At 36.6% G+C, this 16,711-nt stretch overlaps 2 protein-coding genes across 5 annotated transcripts; one reads left to right on the forward strand and one right to left on the reverse strand.

Moving 5' to 3' along the window:
• Positions 1-1,176: 1,176 nt before the first annotated feature.
• LOC114733497 (autophagy-related protein 11) lies at positions 1,177-8,293 on the forward strand. 3 transcript variants are annotated; one of them, XM_028920967.1, is made up of 6 exons: positions 1,177-1,656; positions 1,817-2,801; positions 3,316-5,008; positions 6,373-6,593; positions 7,137-7,350; positions 7,630-8,293. In XM_028920967.1, the coding sequence occupies exons 2-6, from the start codon at positions 1,858-1,860 to the stop codon at positions 8,035-8,037; spliced, it is 3,480 nt and encodes a 1,159-aa protein (XP_028776800.1). In that variant the 5' UTR covers positions 1,177-1,656; positions 1,817-1,857; the 3' UTR covers positions 8,038-8,293. The 3 variants fall into 3 exon arrangements, with proteins under 3 accessions (XP_028776800.1, XP_028776799.1, XP_028776801.1); XM_028920966.1 differs by having other exon boundaries at positions 1,177-1,617; XM_028920968.1 differs by having other exon boundaries at positions 1,178-1,617; positions 7,224-7,350.
• Positions 8,294-10,982: 2,689 nt separating this feature from the next.
• LOC114733503 (uncharacterized) lies at positions 10,983-15,284 on the reverse strand. Of its 2 annotated transcripts, XM_028920976.1 has the most exons (7): positions 14,974-15,284; positions 13,596-13,877; positions 13,343-13,516; positions 13,132-13,238; positions 12,067-12,398; positions 11,790-11,872; positions 10,983-11,591 (listed from the first exon to the last, which is right to left on the reverse strand). In XM_028920976.1, the coding sequence occupies exons 1-7, from the start codon at positions 15,130-15,132 to the stop codon at positions 11,298-11,300; spliced, it is 1,431 nt and encodes a 476-aa protein (XP_028776809.1). In that variant the 5' UTR covers positions 15,133-15,284; the 3' UTR covers positions 10,983-11,297. The 2 variants fall into 2 exon arrangements, with proteins under 2 accessions (XP_028776809.1, XP_028776808.1); XM_028920975.1 differs by having other exon boundaries at positions 10,983-11,872.
• Between the last annotated feature and the right edge of the window lie 1,427 nt (positions 15,285-16,711).

Raw genomic sequence — 16,711 nt, forward strand, 5'->3', positions numbered from 1 at the left:
GGTACTTAAAAAAAAAAAAATCAATATACTTCCAACAAATAATTAAATTAATTAATTTTTTAAATCAATATACATAATAAAAAGTATTTATTTTAAAACCATCCCATATCAATTTTCAATGTACGTAATTAAAGAATAAATATGGTTTAATATAATTATTTGTTTTTAAGTTTGCTCTCGTTTAGTTTTAGTCTTTAAATTTTAATATTTTTATTAGATTATAGGTACCAATATTTTAAATGAAATGTTAAGAACCAAAACCTATAATTTGAAATTTAAGAAGCCAAAACATATGATTTAAAACTTGAAAACTAAAATTAAAATGAAAGCAAACTTAAAGAACCAAAGATTATATGAATCCAATAAATATTTTTTTAAAAAATTAGCACATTAGTTTTATGAATAATTAATTTAACAAATTTTGTTAATAGTTATGAATTAGTTATTTAAATCTTATAGTTAAAAATTATATAAAATATATAACTCCCTTCTTCTTAAAAAAAATGTTTAAATAAGGGTTAATACAAACTTTGTTTTTTTTTAAAATTTATTCTCATTTTGGATTTTGGTATCTCAAATTTCAAATATAAGTTTTGGTCTCTGAAGTTTTTTTTCATTTAAAATATTATTCCCTATAATCCAATAAAAACTTAGACTATTTTGTCTTTTGAGAGACCAAAAACTATTATTTTAAATTTGAGGGACCAAAACCAAAATGAACACAAACTTGAGGATCAAAAATTATATTAACCTTTTAAACAAAAAAAACATATTAAAACATAAGAACAAGACTACCCATCTTAAATGAAGAAAAAATTCGGACCTTTTTATTTTGAGCTCCATATAATTGGACATAAAAGCTGTAAATTGAGCTAATGCAACCAATCTTTCATCTTCAAATAGTCAAAACCCACGTCTAAATTGCCTTGCCGATCAAATATTTCTTCAGCATCAAGCCGTCAACTTGTAGAGGTGATGAATGTAGAGTAGCTAAGAATGATGATTGGGCAAAAGAGCTAAAAAACGTCAATAATTGTTTATTAGTTACCTTTTGCTTTGTGGGTCCACATTTCGTCCCTTCCCATGATTAAGACTAACAAACCCTGAGATGTGTCACAATTATGTTAAGCCTTTCGTTGCTTTCGAATTGTGAGGAGAGAAAGAGAGACCAGCTCTGTGCTTGACGGTGCTTGAGCTTCTGCTTTGTGGTTCTTATTTTTTCCCAGCGGGGAGAGGTTTTTTTGAGCTCAGAAGTACAGAAGAAGAAAGAAACCAGTTTCGCAAGATTACTGTACAACAATCCAATATTTTCACGTGATAAATTATGATAATCTTGCCTTTGGTTCAGGTTTTTTGCCATTTAACCAATATGAACAGACGATTGGAACTGTGATATTGAGCTTCGTGCGCTTTTTCCTGTGGGGTTGTGGTTTCCAGCGACGAACCATGGATTTGGCCGGGCATACTTCGGGTTTAATGCTGCGCATCTCGGTTTGGTTGTGAGGTTGGCTCTCTTTGCATGCAGATCTAACGAACGCGGCTTCACTTCCATCATTGTTGCTGGGGGAGATTTCTCGAGTTCCGTTGGTTTTTTCCCGACTTCTGGGACGATCGAAGGTTAAAAAGTTGACACTGTTATAGGAAAGCCTCTGTTGGGTATGGAGGAGTGGTTAAACTACTGTTGCATGCTGGATTGTTGGTTTCTTCTGTAAATATATTCATTAGGCACCAAATTGGGAACTTTCCTCTGGAAAAGCCAATTTTGTAAAAGGTTAGTGTTAAACTAATTCCCTGGAATGGCATGTTTTTGTTATAGGTGACAGAGTGGTGGGAAAAAGAAACTATCTACGGGGTAAGATGAGTTCCAGCGTCACTGGAAGTTTCGTCCTCGAGGGAAAGCTCCTAGTTCATATTGCCGAGAATGGTCGCTCTTTTGACTTGGATTGTGATGAAACCACAGTTGTTGAGGAAATCATGCGACTTATTGAGTCTCTCTCTGGGATCTCTTTTAATGATCAAATTATCCTTTACTTGGATATGAAGCTTGAGTCACACAGACCGCTTTCTGCATATAAGCTTCCATGTGATGAGGGAGAGGTGTTCATTTTCAATAAAGCAAGACTTCAGAGCAACTCATTGCCGCCTCCGCCAGAGCAAGTTGATATTGCCGACGTTGTGGGGCCTCCATTGCCATCCTGGTCTCATAATCCCCACCCTCTAGATGATGCTTTAGACCCTGCTTTGAAGGCCTTACCTTTATATGAGCGGCAATTCAGAAAACATTTCCATTGCGGGCATGCAATTTTCAGACGTTCAATAATGAAATATGAGCATTGTAAAAGGCTTCTAAGAGAACAGATGGTACAAGAGAGGGCAGTGCAGGTCGCAAGCGGTAATTTGGATCAGTACTATCAGGTGATCAACCAAAACTATGGGGACTTCATGAAACGTTATGCGCAACAACACCGGATGCATTCTGATCTTTTGGTGAATTTCGGGAGTAATGTTGAAAAACTAAAATCCACTAAACTTCATCCTGCTTTACAAACTCCTACTTGTAAATGTTTGATGGATTTCGTGAAGGAAGAGAACCTACGGAAGTCAGTGGACATTTGTACCAACTCCCACAAGCAGTTTGAGAATAAGGTTTCACAATTTAAGCATTCATTCAGTGTAGTGAAGCGTAGGGCTGAGGAATTGCTGTCTGTCAAAGCTTCCTTGTCCATCAAGAGTTTAGAACAAATAATTAAAGAACATCAGAAATATATAGATGAGCAAAAGAGTATCATGCAATCTCTCAGGTTAGTTTTGGTTTATGTTAACGACTTTATGATTGTGCGCTCTCACTATTTGCCACCCTTCACCAGAGAGAAAAATACATGTATTCTGGCTGCTTGTCTGAAATTGTTAATCTTTCAAATTAACTTTGGGGTGTGGGGTCAATTTTCATTCCAAACAATTATTTTGATTGACATTTTTCTCAGGAGACATTAGTCTGTTTTTTTTAAATGCTCTGGTTCTCACAATTGTGCTGCTGGATCAGATTTATAATCGATTCCTTCAAAGCTCCTCAACCATTTCTTGGTCATTTTGATGCTTGTCTGGTTGAAAATGCTCTTTTCTAACTTTCTGGAACTAAACACTTGCGAGTTCACCTGAAGTGAAGTAGTATAGAATAATGGTGTTTCTTTCTGGACATCACCTCTCTTCACGTAATGACTGCTGTATCTTTAAATGTATTTTGTTCCTTATTACTCTTATCTTCTGAGACATGGACAGACTCAACTAACTGCATATTTCTGGGGATTTCTGCAGCAAAGATGTTAACACTGTAAAGAAACTCGTGGATGATTGTCTGTCCTGTCAGTTGTCTGTCTCACTTCGTCCTCATGATGCAGTTTCAGCCTTGGGTCCCATGTACGATGTTCATGACAAGAATCACTTGCCTAGGATGCATACTTGTGATCATGCCATTTCAAAGCTACTTGACTTTTGCAAGGAGAGGAAGAATGAAATGAACACGTTTTTGCACAATTGCATGCAAAACATAACTTATGTATCTTATCTCATCAAAGATCAGAAGCTAAAGTTTCCTGTGTTCAAAGAGGCAATGACACATCAGGATAATTTATTTGTGGACTTGAAGTTGTTCCATGGTATTGGCCCGACATATAGAGCCTGCTTAGCTGAAGTAGTGAGACGAAAGGCTTCCATGAAGCTGTACATGGGCATGGCTGGGCAACTGGCTGAAAGGCTTGCCACAAAGCGGGAGTTTGAGGTCAGGAGACGGGAGGAGTTTCTTAGAGCACACAGTTCATACATACCAAAGGGTGTATTAGAATCTATGGGATTGTTTGACTTCCCTAACCAATGTGATGTTAATATAGCTCCATTTGATGGAGGTTTGCTAAATATTGACATATCAGATGTGGACCGTTATGCTCCTGAGTATCTAGTTGGGGTAACATCTAGGCTGGAGAAGCATGGAAACTTTAAAGTTTCATGTGCTTTTTCTACTGATAGCTCTCACCCAATTGAGGCTGTAGATATTGCTTCTGGTTCTTGTACAAGAAATTATTCTGAGCCTGATGACCTTCTTGATGGCAGTGAGTTGGTTGAAATTGCGGGAACTAGCAGGATAGAAGTTGAGAATGCAAAACTAAAAGCCGAGCTTGCTTCTAGAATAGCCTTAATCTGTTCTCTCTGTCCTGAGGTAGGGTATGAGTCGTTGGACAATGATAGGGTGGATGGTATTCTGAAGACTGCTGCAGAGAAGACAGCTGAAGCCTTGCAACTGAAAGATGAATATATCAAACATACTGAAACCATGCTTAGGATGAAGCAGATGCAATGTGTCTCATATGAGACACGCATTCAAGAATTGGAGGAGAAATTGTCTGATCTGTATTTGCTGAGCCAGAAGAATTCCAGTGTACATGATTCAGCTGAATTTGCCCTTCGATCTGGAAAGAAAGATGATTGCAAACAAGGATTTGTGAAGGGTGAAGCTTACATGCCTTGCTTATCGACTACTGAATCCATGGATGAGACTTCATGCATCTCAAGTTCCTTGGGTGCAAAACTTGGTCCTGTCGCAGAACATACAGGTAAAGCTGTAGATGGAGCAGATGAAAGCATGTTAGATTCCCCTAGATTACAGAAACAACAGTGGGATTCACCTATGGTGGAGCCTCATCATGAAGAAATCCAAAGTGGTAAAAAGGATAGGAATAATAAGATGGTTGGACAATTGTATATGTCAGTGACAAACGGTTCTGCTGCTGGGAGCATGCCCTCATCCCAGGATCTTGAACCTTGTAACTCGCCAGTTCCTCTTCACTCGGATTCTAAAGTAAATGGCGATTATTTGTTCGAACGACAAAATTCACTTGCAGACAAGACAAGCCAATTAAACAAAACTGAAATGAAACTTAAATCTCTTGTGGAGGAGGTTGCCATGCTTAGAAGGGAATTAGAAGCAAGTCGGAATCTTCTTGATGAATCCCAGGTAACAATGTGTCTTCAGATGTATATCATGTTAGGGTTACTATTTTCTGAAACAAAGTTGCGTAATACTCATGATGTTCAGTGTTTCCCTATCTCACTAGCCCTGTCTCAATGTGGCCTGCAATTCTTTTCCATCTCTCTCTGTGAAGTTGTGAATTTAAATGCAGAAATTTTATTGCAAAAGTGTTTTATATAATCCCACTACGAATTTCATTAGAAGAGTTTTGTATTATTCTCTGAAAAGCAAGGAAAACATGAATTACTCATCTGTGCTAATTTGTACATTATTATTTGAGGCGTTAGGTAGGATGAACTCCACTACTTTAGATTCTTCTGTACTTCTAGGATAAAAAACTTGACTGTGATATAGCAGTTGGTTGATTAATTCTCAACAAAACATTCTGCAACTTATGGTCTAACTTCAAACTATACTTCAAAATTACCATAATCTTCACATCCTAAGTTTGCTTTCAATTGCTCTTAAAAATCTCTGATTTTACCATCATGATCAATATTTGATGGGCAATCAAGAGATTCCACAATGATTGGATTAAATATTGAAGACGTTCTTTTTCCCTTTGTCTACTTGGTATATTCATGGGACTCAAGATTTCTTCAAAACAGTGGTTAACATTTATCTATCAACCCAATGCTTTTCTTCAAGATGCGTCAGCCTAATCGTTGCAATTTTAAAGAGTCAAATTTAGTAAAAGTACTTCCCAGTGATTGAAGTCCAGCCTCTCCGAACTGCACTACCATAGGCTATAGATGGAGAGCCCAAAGTATAGGAAAAGAAAGAAAATAAGAAAATTAGAAAATACAAATAACTCGTGATTTTCCTATGCATTTGGAATAACAAACTTGGTCAGGTTTAGCAGTTTATTTGGTTGAATCTGAACATGTAATTTTGCAACTTAAGGTCCAACTTAAACCTTTTGTTCAGAGTCAGAACCAGCCTGATCTTCACATCTATCTTCACTTCCAACCTTTCTTCAAAATATTCCCAAAAGTAAAGCAAAAATATTTTTGCAACTGTTTTCATTGAAAAAATGGGTGATAGCACAGTGAAATGCAGGTTTCAATAAATACTTTAAGTTTATTCTTCTTTCTAGATTTGGCTATGATATGAAGGTGAAATGATATGTTTGATTAAAAATTGACATCTAGACCTTGGATAGGGAGTAGAAGTCATTGAGGATCAATTATATGTAGCGCAATGTCTTTTCCATATGAGCATTGCTTTGTTTGATCTTATACTTAACATCTGGACTTCATTGATTTTATCATCGTGCTTAACCTAGCTGGGGGTCCGAATGAAAATGCACTATCTTTACTCTGATGTATTTTCCCTCTTTCGCCCATCAGATGAATTGCGCTCATTTGAAGAATTGCTTACATGAGGCTAGGGAGGAAGCTTTAACACAAAAAAGTTCTGCTGACAGAATGGCCTCAGAATACAGTTCACTGCGTTCGTCAGTTCTTAGAATGCGCAGCCTTTTTGAAAGACTCAAGAACTGTGCTTATTCTCTTGGTGGTGTTGCTGGTTTTACTGATTCCTTGCGGCCTTTGGCCCAATCTTTAGCCAAGTAAAATACACTTCCTCCACCTTTTTGCTTCTGTTTTTGTTTTTATTATCATTACTACTACTACTATTATTTATAAAGTTACTCCTGCCTCCTTTTCCTAAAAGGAAAAATGCTTTTCGGGGATAGGCTGAAACCACATGTGAAATAACAAACCCTTGCGTGTGAGGATAATAGTGCTTTGAGTAGTTAATTTCATAATGAATATCAGTAATTTGAAATTTGAATATACCCATGAAGTTACCATTTTTGTGGTCTGAAAGGTCATCGAGAAGAAACAATTTCATTTTTTATTCCTTAATCCAAGGGACAAATACACTCACTGGTAAACAGTTACTTATCTTTGGAAAAAAGAAGGGGGTATGGAATGGGATGAGGGTATTGGAGTCACCCTACTTACCTGACATCAGAAAAAGTACCTTTCAGAGACTATTTATCATTATCAGATCAGATTCAAAGTTATTTTTACAAACTGATGCTTCCCAGTTGATATCTCATTTTTATACATGGATTGTAACAAGATGATGATACTGTTGTCTCTTTCAGTTCTGCAACTGACAACAACGATGATGATACTGCCGAGTTCCGAAAATGTATTTGTGTGTTAGCTGATAAAGTTGGTATTTTGTTGAGGCACCATGAAGAGCTGCTTGACAAGTATCCAAATATTGAAGCCACTAATGAACGGCTCAGGAAGGAATTGGACGAGAAAATGAATCAAGTCAAAGCTTTATACAACAAGCATCAACAGGAGAAGCAGGTATGTATTGTCCTGATGCTTCTGACGGTTCTAGGCTTGTTTCATGTAAAGCTAATTTTTTTTCTTCTTTTGGTAAACCACGTAAAGCTAATTTTTGAAAGTATGTGATACAGACAGTGAAACAATCTTTTTGAAGACTGCATATAGAACTCCGTCTTCATTTAAGTTTTAGGCCTTGTCTTTAAAAAAAATTCCAAATTTTAAACAGAGCTAACATCCATTTGTGGCTGGAAAATCAACTAACGGGAAAAATATGCTCTGCTTGTGATTTTGCTTCAGGCAAACAAAGAAAATGTTTCTTTTGGTCACCCAGAAGTTCATGAGGTTGCTGTCTTTGTCCTCAATGCATCCGGGCACTATCAGGCTATGACAAGGGATTACTCAAACTACTACTTATCCACTGAATGTGTGGCCCTGTTTGCAGACCACCTTCCTAGCCGACCCAGCTACATTGTTGGACAGATTGTTCATATTGAACACCAAGTTGTGAAGGCGATGCCTCTGACTTCCACTCAACCTGAACATGCTAGGGCGGATCAACTGATCTCTGACGTGGGAACTGATCGGTTGAGCTCGAGTTCAGGATCAGCTTCAAACCCATATGATCTCCCCATAGGCTGCGACTATTTCGTGGTGACAGTAGCAATGTTACCTGATAGAACCATTCCTTCACTATCTTCTTCCTGATCCTGCATATAAGCCTTGATAAATATGGATTGGACGTGAGGGAAGTATTCAATTGTATATAAATTCGACCTTTCAAGTTGGAATTCTCTTAGTGGGAGCTGCACTTGTCAACCATTTGTACATATGATAATCCATTGTTTTAGTCACCCCCTTATATTTCTGTTTGTGAATAGACTTGACAGTTGCCACTTTGTTGTTGATACGGTGCCTAAGCTTTCGTCTCGGATCTGCTAAATAAATATTTATACTTTACTGATGTAGCTGGCTCAGATAGTCGTTGAGCCTTTGAAATTTACTCCCCCTCTATTGTTTTCCATGTTTTAAAACCTGTAGTGATTATTGAACAAGACTAGGAGTACGCGATTCCGTAATGTAACTGTGTCTGATAGTTGATTAGACTGTTTTATATTAAATGTCTAATTTATCAGAATACAATCTCCCATCCAAGCTGTTTAAACTAAATTCGGGAGCGTGCGAAGCAGGCTCTAGTGGTGCAAAGGTTTAATATAAGACCTAGTTGACTAATTTGAGAAGATTAAAAAAATTGTTAAGTTAGTTATTTATGATAAATATGCGTTAGCTTTCCTAGAATACCATTACTGATCATATGCATTAGAACTACCATTTGATGGAACATTTAACATGTGCAACTATTACAAGGACTACTTTAAAAAAATAGATAAATATAAAAAAAACAAAGTGAATTAGGATCTTATATTTAAAACTAAATTAAAAGTCAAACTAGCTCTAATATTAAAGACCGAAAATAGTATTAGTTAATATAAAGGGGGGAAGATAGTTCAATACTAGTTGAAGTTTTTTTTCTTTTTAATGAAATGGATAATTTTCATTGCAAAATAAACTATACAGAGTCAAGCGATATACAAGCAGCAAAATTTATATGGTTAAATTGAAAGTGAAAAAACTTTTCAAGGAATGCCTACCTATAGCACGAATGGTTGTCAAAATATTTTCAACAATATAATTCCTACTAGAAAATAGATGGTAATTCCTTGCTTCCCAAATTTCCAACAACTTATGCAAAATCCAATTTTCCAAGAGCTTTTTAGGTTTGGATGCGGCAACTGATGAGTTAACTAGTAAGCAATGTATTTCCCAAAGAAATCTATGTACATATCATTTGGAAGAATTTTCTTCCACACTGGTGAAGCCAAAGGACAAGTTTTAAGGACATGATTAAGATCATCTGTGTTTGCACAGCAAAGAGCACATCTTTGATCTGATGTCATATCTCTTCTATATCTTTCAGCATTAGCGAGCAATTTCCCTTTAACAAGAAGCCAAGTAAAAGTCCATACCCTCTGAGCCATTGGAAGCTTCCATAATCAGGTCCACTTTTTTTCAACATTATTCCAATTCATGTTCTCTGAAGCATGATAAGCCAATCTAGTGGTAAAATCTCCAGATTTCGTCAGATGCCAAAAGCAAGAATGAGATTGAGCATTTTGATAAGTCAAAACTGCTATTAAATCTTTTAGGACATCTGGAGGTAAAAGATTATGAATCATGCTCCACTTCCATTGGTCATAGTTGTCTGTATAATCAAAAATGGATTGTTGAAGATCATTTTCAGGTATGGAGTTGAAGGATAAATTCTTCAAAAGGCCACAGTCTCCAATCCAAAAGTCTGAGCAAAACCAAATTTTACTTCCATCACCAGGTTTGCATTTAACATGAAAATAAATGTCTTGCCACATGTTCACTAGATTCCTCTAGAAATAAGAACAGCAAGGATTGGCAGTCAAAGTATCATCATTGAGATCATATTTACCCTTTAAAACATGAACCCAAAGAAGATTAGGCTCTGAGATCATTTTATGAATCAGCTTAGATAAAAAAAACTTTATTTTGTGATTGAAGCCTAAGAAGGCCACAACCACCATTTTTTAAAGGCTGGCATAATTCACTCCATTTGACAAGACTACTTCCATGATGGCCCTCTAAATAACCCCATATAAATTTTTTGATGATTTTTTCAATTTCATTGCAACAAGAGGTGGGAAGCAAGTTACCCTACATGGTGTGGAGGAGCATCGAAGTCAAGACTAATTTGGCTAAAGTGATACGACCAGCTAGAGATAAAGATTTACTTTTCCAACCCGCAAGCTTAGATTGTAGCCTTTCAATGACACATCTGTAAGTTTTTGAAGATACTCTACCAGCAATTAAAGGCACACCCAGACACTTTCCTAGGGATTCAATTTGCCGATAGCGATACTAGTCGAAGTTTTAATTCCTTAGTCCAAGGCATTGACTTTGAAAACATTCCATCTTGGGGCTTTGGATCTCGTAGGCACCTCTTCAAGTTACCCAGCTAAAAAATACTACCTCCGGTCCTAATTATAAGAACCAGTTGACTAATTTGAGGAGATTAAAGAAGTAAGTTGAGTTAGTTATTTGTCCTAAATAGGTATTGTTTTTTCTAAAATATCCTTGCTAATCAAGTATATTGACTAGAACTATCATTGTTAGAAGGGCTATTTTGAAAAAATATATATATAAATATAAGAGACAGAGTGGATTGGGGTCTTATATTTAGGACCAAAATAAAAGTCAAACAGGGTCTTATATTAAGGACTGAAGGTAGTATCTTGTTTTATCTTTGTTCTGTTGGACTGTAATTGCTTTCACTCTCCGCGTCATGGAAAGCTGTCCAGACTTCCAACAGCAAGATCAACAGCAAGATCATTTTGGGATAAGAATCAGAGTCCAATTTCCAAGACTAAATTCTTGTATACGTTAAATTTGATTATGATCGACGACAATCTATCAAGTAGCATGTTATAAATGACCTAAAACGACCAAGTGGATGAATTGGAACGACAGTCTGAGATTTGAAGGAAAATTTCTTATAATGGAAAGAAAAGGCTCTAGGTAAATATTTTATAATGTAACCTCAAATTTTCTCGACTCCGTCCCTGTACTTTAATTAAATAGAGATGAATTATTCAAATGAGTCAACACATAATACGATTCAAGTCACGAAGCCACCCAAAGATTCTAAATCTTTAAATAATATTGGATGATACATGATTTACATACAAACGGACGGCCTTACACAAGATGACGAGCAAGGGGAGGAGAAAAAATAGAGCTAAGCAACCTACTTGACAAATTTTTTACATGGAATCACCAGGATTCTTCATTAAAACATGTTTTCCAAATCCTAGTGGTTCCCAAGGGAAACATTAAACTAGCACGTCTTATTTGGCCTCTTTTAAAAGTCAAACTGGACAAACTTATCTGCCTTGACTGCAATCACTATCCTCTTCTGATATATTAAACAAGAACTTCGGAAGAGATGCTATTCGAGGGAGATGGAGAAGCAAATCTCCAAAAGAATCTTTCCTGGACATACCTGGAGCTTGCTTGCCCCCAGAAACATCCTTAGTGTCCTCTTCAGCAACCTTGGCATCAGTTCTATTTTTGTTATCTTGCATCAATTCGATATTATGATTCAGATTAGGATTTTCATCAGGTTCTACAGCAGTAAATCCCTCAGTATTATGTGGATTCTGCGCAGCCGCAGGATCCTGCAGAAGACAACAAAGAGAATTGACCCTAGACATGAGTGATTTTTCATCAGACGTCGCTGCAACCTGATTGTCACTGAGTAGGTGCTGTGAAATGTCCTCTAGCATTTCCCGTAACTCAGCTCCGCCAGAAGGTGGATTCCCAGAGTTTATTTGCTCTGAAAGACATTGTTCAATGTGGCTCATAAAATCACTTACGGACATTGAAGGGCGGAGCCCAGGCACCTTTATCTGATCCCAATTTCTTGGATCCTTGGACTCAGTTTCAGAACATCCACTACCTTCAGTTAAGAGAGTCCATAATCAAAATGTAAGAGATGAGTAAACTGATTCATTCTAAGAGCAAATGAAAAAGAATATACAGCAATAAATAATGTACAAATATTTTTCTCTCCAATGAAAAAGAGCAGACGAACGAACAAATGAGTAAGGATACTGGCCAGGGAAGTCAAATACAAGCCAATTCCAAACGTACCTGAACTGGGGGAAGGCACTTCTCGGGACCGGCTATCCAAGGTTATGCAAGAAGGATCACTGATTTCAATATTGAATGATGATGACTGGGAAGCATGAGGTGATCCTATGCCCTGCACGCAAGATGAGACAGTTACCTTATCATTGACTTGATTAAGACAATGATCCTTGGATTCATCCGGCTCCACAAAAGCAGCTGGTCGTGTATCAAAATATGGTGAATCCAAAATTATTGCTGGCTGCTGGCTTAGGAAATTAAGTCGTGCATCACACTGGATAAGCTTTTCAAAATGCTTGTTCAGCAGTCCTTGTGGGCATTGCAGAAAATGCTGCCTACAGAACAACAAAAGAGTGTTCCCAAAACATCTGAAACCCTGTATATATATAAGAGGGGAAGACCAAGCATGCAGTACAACCCTACATTCCTACTGCAAATTAAAATGAAGTGTCTGATGAAATACTATCTCTAGTCCTAAATATAAGAGCTAGTTAACTAATTTGAATAGATTAAGGAAATAAGTTAAGTTAGTTACTTGTAATAAATAAGTGTTATCTTTCCTAAAATATCCTTACTAATCAAGTTTATTGACTAGAACTATTATTATTAAAAGGACTATTTTGGGAGGCAAAAAAATGAACAAATATGAGAGACAAAGTGAATTGGGGTCTTATATTTAAGACCAAAATAAAAGTAAAAAAAAATCTTATATTAAAGACCGGAGGTACTATTTTACAATTAAGACCACTACTGACCAGAAATGCTGTCAAATGTACAGAGTCATGAAAACAATTCAAAAGAGAAAAGGAGAGATGTCAAGGCAACATGTTTTTCAAATGACACTTTGAGCTCTCCCCCTCTATCTCTGGTAGGAAAGCATTTGGTTCCCATTGGTAATTGGATTTTGATCTTCCAGAGTGGTTCTATTGAATGTCTGTTAAATGCTATAACTACCTCTCTTAAATTATAAGATTCTTTCATAACGTATCAATTTTTCATATGAGATCAATTCACGACAGCTAATTCAACACTCATGACACAGATGACAACGTGGTTGGGGAAAAGGACCTGTATTTGCTAGCTTGTCCATCAGTAAAATCTGCTGTGGCTTGCCATAGCGTATGCTTTCTAGGCTGTGGATTAGTCTCCCTGAAGAAAAGAGGCTGCCGAGCCAGCTGAAAAATAACTCCAAAGTTCAAACCATGACTCAGAAAGATAACAAATTTTAAAGAGCTATGGAAGAGCATAATATAAAGAAGAAAATAGCGAAATCAATTACCACTACAGACAGTGTACTGGGTCCATTGTCAGGAAAATTTGCATTAAGTGCCATAATATCCGACCATTGAATTTCTATCTTACTCTTTAGGCCACCTTCAAGAACTTCCCAAACAAGCTTATGCTTTGCAAAGTAACACTTTGCTACCAAGTCACCCTCATATTTAGATTTATACTGCAAGAAAAATAGCCTTCAGCAATGCCGAATTCAATAACAAACCTGTTCTCTCAAACAAGTAGCAACTTGAGCATACCTCCCAAGAACCAATTCTTAAAAGTGAAGCTGGAAAATTCGAAGCCTTAAGCTTATCACCAGCACAGGATGTATTAGCAACTCTGCTCTCCCCTTTCACACCAGAGCTTAAGTTTTTATTTTGTGTGTTTGCAGGAGTTGTACTCCCTTGAGCAAGCTTCATTTGAATCAAATCTAACAATGAAGGGCTCTTCCTCAGACGCAATCCCAAGGGGCTAGGCTCATCAAGTATGTTGTATTGTGAAGGATGATTGTTGGATGTATCAGTTGAGGCACTCCGTTGCTAACCAATTTGACATACAATGCAAGAGATGAAAATGTTAAAGACAGAACCTCTTAAAACTTATTGATTATGCTATAGCCATAAGGGAAAACAAAGCCAAGAATAAATAACAACAACGACAAAGCCTTATCCCACTAGGTGAGATCAACTACATGAATCGCATGACACCATTGAGCCCTATCCAAAGCCAAAAATAAATAAATAGAGACAATTTTCAACTAGGTTAGAAATCTATGGGAATAATCTATAATCTCAGCTTCTTGTATATTCAGCGGACCTCTGAATCTGATGGCAACGTCTCAACTATAAATACTGGTCTGTATTTAACATCACCTAACCCTAAAACCATCAGCCATGCATCCTTGTATGCATATCAATTTGTGAGTAAAAAATTTTAATATATATAGATATATATATATATATATATATATATATATCAAAATGGAGTTTGTTTCACATATTACATAATTCATTACATAACTAAATTATTAAAGTCAGCCAATCTTCTCCAATAGATAAAGATTATGGAAATAATAGATCAAATACCACGCGATACCTAAATATCTAGGAGAAGTTGTGTCTATGTGTCATGCGTTAAGGAATGGATATCTAAAACATGCATATCAATCTTCCCATTACAATTGCTGCCATTAACAATATGGAATTTGGAACTCCTCACTATAATGTGGAAAAATAAATAAGTCAGACCCAGTTTTATGTCACCGACGATGAGCTTTTGAATGACTCGATCCGAAAAAATTAAACAAATACTGCAAAAAAAAAAAATCACTTTGTTTAACTTTTTTTTTTTTTTTTAATAAATTGAAGCAATATGGCTAGCAAGTGCAAAGACAAGAAGGAAAAGAGTTAAATAATGAAAGCACAAAACCACATTTTCCATAATCCTTATAACACCGCTTGTCCGCAAAGGACGAGAGTCAGACAAAAATCCTGAATTCCACCTCCTTCCACTATCAAAATCCTAAACTAAATCCAACAATGACCCTTCACAACACACTTCATCATCCAGATGTTGATCAGAATTGCAAAGCTCTTCCACCAGTATCCAAACAACCCAAACTAACAGATTACATACCTCTTGCGAATCCATGGAAGGCCTACAACGCTTGTTCAGAGGTCCATGCTCTTCTTCCAGAGGATCCTCGATCTCCAACTTCACCGGCACCTTGTCACAAACATCCGGTTTGTTTTCAAGCTCCAAACAGAGATTCCCGGACTTCATCAGCTGAACCATCAATTTTTCCACCCAACAACTTTCGAAGAAAAAAAAAATGCAACGATTCAAATGAATCCGAAATCCGGAGCAAAATCCAATGGAGGGAGTTATGATCGAGAAGACGGAGATTTCGAAAACCCTAGAAGAAAGTTTCTTTAGGAAAATTGCCTGATGGTGTTGTGAAATGTGAATTGAATTGTGAAAGATGGCTTATAGCCCATAACCGTATGCACGTGAAGAATCCGCGCGTGCGACTCTGACCAAGGCCATCAGAATGAATTGACTAAAATACCCTTGAGCTGGCTGGGTAAAACCAGCGTTGGATTTGGCCGGTTTTGTCATTTCAATGCAAATTCTTTGAACACTAATTTGAAAGCTTTGGATATAATGTGGGACCGGCATTTCGCTTTACATGACGGCGGTGTTGATTGCGCGAGAAACGTGGAGGAAGATCCCGCGGTTGCTTAAGAGATATGATTACTCATGTTTCCACGTCACTTTCGCCCCCCGAAACTAACAACCATGCAAAGGAATATTTCGACTTGGAGTTCATTATTAGGCGGATTATGTAGAATTTGGGTTTCGTCATTTGTTTAATTTTAAATATATTAATATATAATACTTATATTTATGGTCCAATTCACCTTTTTATAAGGGTCAAATAAGCACAAAAACCCGCAAACCCATTGGCATAAGTTTCAGCCTGTAACTTTTAAAGAAGGGGTATGATACAGTCAGATTCAAGAGTTTTTGACAATGCCAAATTCATCGGCTATCTCCCGGTCCTTAATATAAACAATAAACTTTTATATTGATCATAAATATAAAACCTAACTCATTTTATCTCTCATGTTTATTTATTTTTTTCAAAGTAGTCCTTATAATAATGATAGTTCTAACCAATACATTTGATTAGCAAGAATATTTTAGAAAAAACAATACATATTTATTACAAATAACTAATTTAACTAGTTTCCTTAATCGATCCAAATTAGTCAACTGGCCTTTATATTAAGAACCGAGACGATGTTATAAATTGCACTGTTCATATTATCATTACATTTATAAACGATGGATAGTACAATCATGGCTCAATCAAATAAGAAAAAAATTTTGAGAAAAATGACCAAGTAAGTGTTTATTAATGTCAAAATTTTGTCTAGTGTTGCATTAGTGTGCTAATATACTTTGCAACTAACCTGCATCTCCACAAATTAAATGGAACTATTTCGTCCTCATGATGAACAACATTCGCACAACTAACTTAATTCTGAATTGCATAGATTGTTACAAGCAGAAGATGTCATGGGGAGATTGAGTCTTTGAAAAGAGCTCGAAACATAGGTGAGTAATTACAACAGAGCACTCATCACAAAATTGCATGGGAGCCTGATCACAGGGAGAGATCAGTTGCGAACTAGAATTCTGAGAGCCGAAGATGATTCTGTTAACTCGTAGATTTTCAGCAGATTCACATACATATCAAGAGACAAACTAAGTTTGGCCAGATTTTATGCAGTGATTGAGATGAAATGATGGTAAAAGAGGCAACATACAGTTCTGATGGGGTGTGTGGTGTAACCTAAATCGACCTCTT

Source organism: Neltuma alba, unplaced genomic scaffold (genome assembly GCF_004799145.2).
Source record: "Neltuma alba isolate B1F8T4 unplaced genomic scaffold, ASM479914v2 tig00013009_pilon, whole genome shotgun sequence".
NCBI classification, from domain to species: Eukaryota; Viridiplantae; Streptophyta; class Magnoliopsida; order Fabales; family Fabaceae; genus Neltuma; species Neltuma alba.

Bases quoted from the DNA above. Each gene is read 5' to 3' on its own strand.
- LOC114733497 (XM_028920967.1), top strand. From the start codon at position 1,858: ATGAGTTCCAGCGTCACTGGAAGTTTCGTCCTCGAGGGAAAGCTCCTA. The intron at 5,009-6,372 runs GTAACAATGTGT...TTCGCCCATCAG, and splicing joins ATCTTCTTGATGAATCCCAG to ATGAATTGCGCTCATTTGAA. The intron at 6,594-7,136 runs GTAAAATACACT...TGTCTCTTTCAG, and splicing joins TTGGCCCAATCTTTAGCCAA to TTCTGCAACTGACAACAACG.
- LOC114733503 (XM_028920975.1), bottom strand. From the start codon at position 15,132: ATGGTTCAGCTGATGAAGTCCGGGAATCTCTGTTTGGAGCTTGAAAAC. The intron at 13,878-14,973 runs GTATGTAATCTG...CAAATTGGTTAG, and splicing joins CTTCCATGGATTCGCAAGAG to CAACGGAGTGCCTCAACTGA. The intron at 13,517-13,595 runs GTATGCTCAAGT...TTTTTCTTGCAG, and splicing joins TAAGAATTGGTTCTTGGGAG to TATAAATCTAAATATGAGGG.